The 8262-nt window shown below is 36.8% G+C and overlaps 1 protein-coding gene across 1 annotated transcript; it reads left to right on the top strand.

Annotated features, from left to right (window-relative positions):
- Nucleotides 1–325: 325 nt before the first annotated feature.
- On the top strand, nucleotides 326–1258 carry LOC126235328 (uncharacterized). The gene has a single exon (XM_049944051.1). It carries the CDS (start codon nucleotides 326–328, stop codon nucleotides 1256–1258), a length of 933 nt encoding a protein of 310 aa, XP_049800008.1.
- Nucleotides 1259–8262: the final 7004 nt, after the last annotated feature.

Raw genomic sequence — 8262 nt, 5'->3', positions numbered from 1 at the left:
AAAAAAAAAAAAAAAAAAAAAAAAAGATATTGACAATTGCTTAATGTATAAGATTTTATTGAATCCATGGCAACCTGAAAAAAGTTGTAATTTTAAGAATGACATAGACAGCACAAAAAGAACATTTTGACCAGACTGGCTGTCATTATATCCCTGGCTGGTCTATTCTGAAGCAGTTAAAGGTGCCCTCTGCAAGTTTTGTGTGGCAACTAATGTTGTCAGAGAAGACTTCCTTAGATTTACACCATTAGCAAGGTTAGATGCAAAACATATCTCCAACACAATAATATCTACTTTATCTACTTGGGGCTTAAATCTAGATAAAATGGTAGGGCAAGGCTATGACGGGTGCAGTACGATGGCCGGTAAAATTGGCGGAGTACATAAGATAATTGCTGAGAAATATCCCAAGGCTCGCTTCTATCATTGTGCTAGCCATGGACTTAATTTAGTTGTGAATGATTTGAACACCTTATCAGAGGTTAGAAATGCCATTGGTACCACCAAAGGAGGAATTTCTTTTTTCCGGGGGAGCACGCAAAGGAAAGTCCTAGTTGGGAACCTTCAAAAACTGTGTGAGACACACTGGTCTGAGAAGCATAAGTCTATAAGGAAATTTAATGATAAGTTTTTAGAAATTGTTGAAGAATTAGCAATTTTACATAAAGAAGGAGATTGTGAAACTAGGCAGAAAGCCTGGCAACTTTACTGCACACTTACTACTCCAACATTTATTGATACATTAAAAGTCATAGCAAAATATTCAGCCAAACTAGAACCTGTCACCAATATCCTACAGTCAGTAAACATTAACTTGTTAGAAGCTTCAGAACACATTCAAGGAATTGTAAAAATATTATTGGATGACAGAGAAAATGCGGAAGCCAAATTTGAAATGATAATGAAAAGTGCTGAAAGCAACTATAGTGCACTTGGAATAGATGTCACTGGTATTCGACAACCGCGAGTTGTTGCACAACAAATACATCGTTCAAATCATCCATCAGTTTCTGTCACTGAGTACTACAGAAAATCTCTCTTTATTCCATATTTGGATTCCCTAGTCCAGTCCTTGCAAGAACGGTTTTCAGAAGAAAACAAGGAATCTTTTGAGATTTTCTGCTTGCACCCAAAGGTAATGAAATCCCAAAGTGACCTAGGTATGAAAAAGATAATTGAAAATATCAAAAGATTTTATGGCAATCTTTTAGATAACTTCGCTGAAGAAGCACGGACATGTGGAAACGCGATAAAGTAACTGAAGGAGATATTGCTTAATTAAGCCTGACTGATCTACTGAACAAAGCCAAATTCTTGCCCGCCGTAGCTTCAGCCTTGAAGATAGCCATTAGCTTACCGGCAACCACCTGCTCTTCGGAAAGATCATTCAGGTACTTAATTACCACAGTAACATTTTTCTGATTGTAATTACTTAATTAGAAAGACTTTGAAACAATTTGTTAAGTCAGATGAAACATTTCTTCTAATTATTTTTAAATCTTGTTTGAAATATTATCACAATAGAGTAATTGAAGAAGGTTACACTATATGAATTAGTATAGGCCTACGTCATGTTTGTTTGCAGCACTCTCAGGCATGTGAAAACGTGGCTAAGAACTACCATGTCAGATAATTGACTCAGTTGTTTGTGTATGGTGTCAGTTCATCGTGATAAGATAAAATCAGAGGAGGAGTCCTTTATCGAAAAAGTGGTAAGTAGTTATGGGAAGGACCCAAGACAAATTCAATTTCTGGTTAAGTAATGCAGGTATGTGAGTAGTCAAGTTTTGCACATTATTAGTAACAGAACCGATTTCCACAATCATATGCCTTCTTTTGTTCTTTATATTAAATTTACAACATTATTTCAAATTACATTAATATGTTTGTAACAATAAAACAGTCACACCATCCTTACAACCAAAGTTCACAAAATTTGTTAAGACATGAATCTGTTATGGGTTGTGGAAATTATTGTGTACATTTAGTTTTTACTTTACAAAATAGAAAGTAAAGCCCTGCTTTTTTTTTCACTTTTCAGGGGACTAACAGAGAAAAGTGTAAACAGCAAGAAAATGAATTAAGGCAGGCGAAAATGAACGATTTATTCTTACTTAAAAAGAGAAAATAATTTATTTTTACCTATTTAACAATCTGAAATTGTTATTGTTTATTTTAAGCACCTATTAACATCTCTCAGCAGTGGTGCACTTACTGACATGGCATTTTGCCTCAAAATGTGCATTTACAAGAGCAATTCAGAATATTCCCACAACATTAACTCTTAAAATGAGACACCTAGACAGCAAATATGTGATAAACAGTGAATTCATCTAAAACCGATGTGGCTGACACTAGGGCATCTGCCTGTAAGAATAGAGCATAGCATACAAATCTAAACTTTGCAGAGCTGCCAAATTTTATTTGGAAATGCTTTTCCAGTTTTATTTGTCTCTTCTCTATGACCATGTGGAGTCGCCACACTGGGACCAAGTTTGAAACATTTGCCAGTTGCCACTTACTTCAGTATTGCAAGCGAGGGTACACCATTAACCATCCAGGCATTTGATCGATATGGCATATTGTAGAGAGATGGTAACTAATAAGTGACTGATGATTAATGAGACAATGATGGCTTGTTTGTGATAGTTTGATAATGACTTAGAAATGAGTGGTCGCAATCCCTTACGAGTCACAAGGCCCACCTGTGTTTCTAGGCTTCGTTCCTATAATATATTCTGGATATGCCAGTTTACAAACATACAGGAAAGATAAAAACTGATTTTCAGCGTTTTGAAGGCCTGATCAGACACAATGCTGCAGTCTGCCTGTGCGGGTCACGCACGGTGAATGACCGGGGCAAGGAACGCCACACAGCGCACAGGCAAAAGCGGTTGCTGTTGCGTCAGCTGTCACACCGTGGAACCGGATGGAACCTCATCACATAGCAGCCTGCACGTGTAGCGTGGTATCAAAGATCTGCCTCACGCCATTGCTGTCAAATGCACCAGCAAATGCAAACAGCCGCTCCGGGCTGCTGCGAATCTGTCTGTGTTGAAATTCGACGTCAGCCGGTGCGGCGAGCTGGCCAGAGTCACGCTCTGTGTGACTGACACCTATGTACAACAACGATGCGGTCTGGCCGTTGCTGTTGCTGTTCAAGGCCACAGGTCGGACCGCCAAATAATTATTAAAACTATCAGCACTAATTTTGGATCTAGATACAAATTCTTTGCTACCCAATGCTAGATTCTCATTAATGATTTTCCACATTTCTTTTGGTTTATTAATAGCTTGTGCAACCAATTTGCAATTATATTCTAATTTAGCTTTCTTAATACCCATTCTGTATTGATATTTGCATTCTTTATATCTTACTTTGGCATGCAGACAAGATGAATTGCTACGTAGTAGAAATTGTTGCATCGATCTTTACGTTTTCGTAGTTCCTGTGTGTACCACTTATTTTTATTGATAGTTGATACCCTGCTCATTTTAACACATTTGTTCTTTATTGGCAGGCCAATGTTAACTGCCCACATGAATAATTCAAGAACGTTGTTGAACTGGTTTTCTGCTCTGGTGTTACCATACGCACACTACTGATTAATTTCTCTGAGACATTTAGAAAAAACAGATATATTACAGTCACTAATTGTATGTTGTGACTTATAAATCACAGAAGGCTTGGTGACATTAAAAATCATTGCATCCATGTTTACATGAATAATAATTCCATGATGATCAGAAAGAAGAGTGTCAATCACATTTGTATCATATTTTGAAGAATGTAAAGTTGTAACAATATTGTCTACACAAGTACCCACGTTTACACTACCAGGTCTGGTGATTACATTCTTCAGCGTGATATTCATCCCATAGCTTTTAACGAAGCTATTTATTTCCAAGTTGTCAGAAGTACTGGAGTTGAAATTAATATTAAAATCAGCCATTAGAATTACATTAACTTTCATTAAAAACAATGTGTTTAATAAGATGTCCAACCTTTCAAAAAATTCTCTCTTATTTTCTAATACTGGGTTTCTGTAAATAAAGATAAAGGCTGTTCCATAAGTCACAACGTAACAGGCAGATATTTCAAAAGTTTCCTCCACGGATAGATTTGTTACACTAGGTAGTGGCTCAAAAACAAGGTGCTTCTTAATTAAAATGGCAGAGCCACCTCGTTTCTTATCTCTACGGCAAAAGTTAAGAGGCTACTTTAAAATCTGGAATGCCGGTCAAGTTGATGCCATCAGGGTTCATCCAATGTTCAGCTAAACCAAGGACTTCTATTTGCTTTTCCTCGATCAGAACATGCAATGCATCTGTTTTATCTAATAAGCCCTGTATGTTAAGAAACATAATCTTAGCAGTATAGTTAGGTATAATGTTATTAGATTTGGAGATACTGCCTGCTGAACTATTTATTTGCTGTTTTTTTAGTATGGGTTAGGCCCTGGTCAACAGGACATGACCAAGCCTGGTCTGGACTGGACGTGGTCAGTGACTCACGTTTCCCTGGTTCTTTAAACCTGCTTTCATTTTACTATATTGGATTGATGTAGAACTACTCTCACTTAATTTAGTGCCAAAGTCTAATACTACAGCAGCCTAAAGTACTTATACACTTAGATAAACCATTGGATGAGATAATACAAATAGAACATTAAAGAGGCAATTAGCACATAAAGTACAGTGGGGTTTAGTACATGAATCAGATGATTCTACTGAACAATTTTTAAAATATGTTTATAAACTAGATATGCTACAGTAAAGAGGTGAGAGACAGAGGGACAGGCAAAGTGAACATGGATTTTATCAGAAAAGGGGTGACCTAATGATCATCATGAAAACAGAGATAGAGGAAGAGATAATAGGAACAATTACCAAGATATTAGTAACAGCAGAGATAATAATTGGGATGAAAGATGCAGGGATGATGACAGGTGAAACAATAATTGGAATGATAGATGTAAGAATGATGAAAGGGGTCATGAGAAAAGAAGTAGGCAATGGGAAAGTAACGATAGAAGATTTGAGGGCAGGAATTTTGAAAATAGAAAGAAAACAAGAGCACACCTCATGGGGAGCCTGTCAGTTTGGGGTGACAAGAAATAGGTACCAAAATAAAGATAGAAATTTTAGGAGAGGAAGAGATAAATTTCAGAGAGCTTACCACAGTAGAGATTACAGTAGTGCACAATAGGTATATATATATATATATATATATATATATATATATATATATATATATATATATATATATATATATATATATAACAGAGGGAAACATTCCACGTGGAAAAAATATATCTAAAAAGAAAGATGATGAGACTTACCAAACAAAAGCGCTGGCAGGTCGATAGACACACAAACAAACACAAATATACACACAAAATTCAAGCTTTCGCAACAAACTGTAGCCTCATCAGGAAAGAGGGAAGGAGAGGGAAAGACGAAAGGATGTGGGTTTTAAGGGAGAGGGTAAGGAGTCATTCCAATCCCGGGAGCGGAAAGACGTACCTTAGGGGGAAAAAAGGACAGGTATACACTCGCACACACACACATATCCATCCACACATACAGACACAAGCAGACATATTTAAAGACCAATGGTCTTTAAATGGTCTTTAAAGACCAATGGTCTTTAAATATGTCTGCTTGTGTCTGTATGAGTGGATGGATATGTGTGTGTGTGCGAGTGTATACCTGTCCTTTTTTCCCCCTAAGGTACGTCTTTCCGCTCCCGGGATTGGAATGACTCCTTACCCTCTCCCTTAAAACGCACATCCTTTTGTCTTTCCCTCTCCTTCCCTCTTTCCTGATGAGGCTACAGTTTGTTGCGAAAGCTTGAATTTTGTGTGTATATTTGTGTTTGTTTGTGTGTCTATCGACCTGCCAGCGCTTTTGTTTGGTAAGTCTCATCATCTTTCTTTTTTTATATATATATAGCCTTGGTTGCAAAGTTATTTTTATTAAAAATAATGTGTTTTGCCTCATTAAAGCTTCATCAGATTTTGAAAGGCTGTCAAAGCATTACATATCACTGGCTGGTAGGGTGGTGGGTCAGAATGATGGTAACAAACCATCTCAAGGAAAACTGTCAACCAAAATACACTTAAAATAGCCAGAGCTGCAGGTGAAGCACAGGTAGCACCACTTGCACAGCAAATGACCTGGATACTAGGAGACTAAACAGTCTATTAGATAGCCACATTGAAGTGATGCTATAAATAAAGTTTCTGATGTTGAATGTGATTTTTATATTATGCTGTGTGAAGAATTAGGTTCAACGTTGCCATCTATTAGACCATCCAGTCACCTCATGTCAGAGTCATTCAATGCATATGTAGCTCTACACTATGGTTCACCTGGTGTCTCTGATTATTTTAAGTATATTTTGCTCAACGGTTCTTCCTTCAGACAGTTTGTTACCATTGTTATGGCTAAATGCTCTACCAGCCAGTGATATGTATTGCTTTGATAACTTTTCAAAATCTTATGAAGCCTTAACCAGGCAAAATAACTTTGCAACCAATGCTGTCTCTTTGTGTAACTATGGAAAATGGTTGCTGTACCCCCATCATGGAATGGAATAAACTTTATAAATAAGATAAAAGTTTAGCAGGGAATTTTGGGAAGATATTTTAAGAGAAATGAAAGAGGAAGGAAGTAGGAAGCATAGGACTGAAATTGATATTGATGATTACGTCTTGACAAATGCATTTGAAAAATTTTGTAGCTGTAACAGCAGTTTGATTGGTGTTACTGATGAAGATTACTGTGATGAACCTGGTCTTGTAAGGTTAATGAATAATGAAAATACAGAAAAGAGTGATGAACCTATCTGTGCTGAGTCTCTGTTTGTCCATCTTTATATAGATGGTTGTGGGACCTCAGCTGTCTAATATACAATGTCGAATCAAAACACCTTTCAGCCACCTAAATTTACAGTTGTTGTCTTATTTAAGCAATTAATTTTGGCAAGGTATTACAATGTCTTCAGGCCCCCAGACTGGCATCTAGAAAGAATCCCACCTCTAGTCCAGACAAAATAGGGGCCAGTGTTCAATGATTGATATCTAGAGATTTTTGATGCAGCAATCCCTTTGATCATCACTTGATGAAGATGGTGTAATATATTGGCACAACTGGTCACTAAAACAAAATAACAACAGGAAATTTAGATGGCTGAAAGGTGTTTTGATTTGACATTCTGTTTTTGCTGAGGCTGAATGTGTTGGGATTGAGAATCATGTACTTGAGGGGGGAGACAATAGGATAGGTAGTAGTTACGATGATGTGATGATGATGATGTTTGTGCTGTGAATAATGACTGATGATGATTTAGGTAATGATTCTATTTATGATGTTTCTGTTGCTAAACTGATGATGTTACGCTTTGTGAAGAATTAGATGGGTTGGTTTATGTTGAGACTTAAGAGCAAATATTGATGGAAGATGAGTACTATCATAGGTCTTGATGAATTCGTGAAGAACAGGGAAATACTTGATGATCTGTTTATACCAGTTAACATCAGTGAAATAGTGTCCACTTGTTGTGATGTCAGTAAGCAAAGTGAGCTGATTAGTGGTGAGACTTTGAAGGTAACTTTGATTATTTTGATAATGGTAGTAATGATACTGACATGCATGATGTTTTAAGTGGATTTGTAATGACACATCCAGAGTGTATGTGTATGATGTGTATGTGGGAGGGTGGGAGGTGGGGTGGGGGTGGGGGATGAATTTTGAGTCTAATGAAAAGAGTCAGTAGATTACAATGTAGTTTTGGAAAGCTTACAGTCTATGCCAAGTGTAGAATCTGTAGAGAAAGAAAAATGTATGGGTCATGGAGAGACAGAAGAGGGATTGCTGTATGAAGATGAAGACACTGATAATTGTGATATACAGGAGAGTCCATATATTTGCATTCAAACTGATAATCAGAAGGGTAATTGCCTGGTTGACACTGGAAGTCTTATGTGTGGAATATCAAAGAAGCTAAGAGATAAAGTAAAAGATGGTAAGTATTTTGTTGAGTTTCCTACAATTGGAGTCATGATTTAAGGTATCACTGGAAAAAGTAATAAAGTGATCACCAGACATGTTTTGTTCCTTTGAAAATAAATGATGTTTAGTGATTGAGGATTTGAATCAAAGTATGGTAATGGGAATAGAATGAGATGAAATTGTCATTCAATGATCCCAAGACAGAAATTTCTAAGGAGACAGATATTTTTATGGGGAAATAACTAA

This window comes from Schistocerca nitens, chromosome 2 (assembly GCF_023898315.1).
Source record: "Schistocerca nitens isolate TAMUIC-IGC-003100 chromosome 2, iqSchNite1.1, whole genome shotgun sequence".
NCBI classification, from domain to species: Eukaryota; Metazoa; Arthropoda; class Insecta; order Orthoptera; family Acrididae; genus Schistocerca; species Schistocerca nitens.
The sequence above is the reverse complement of the archived record's forward strand: the minus strand, read 5'-3'. Positions and strand labels throughout refer to the sequence as shown.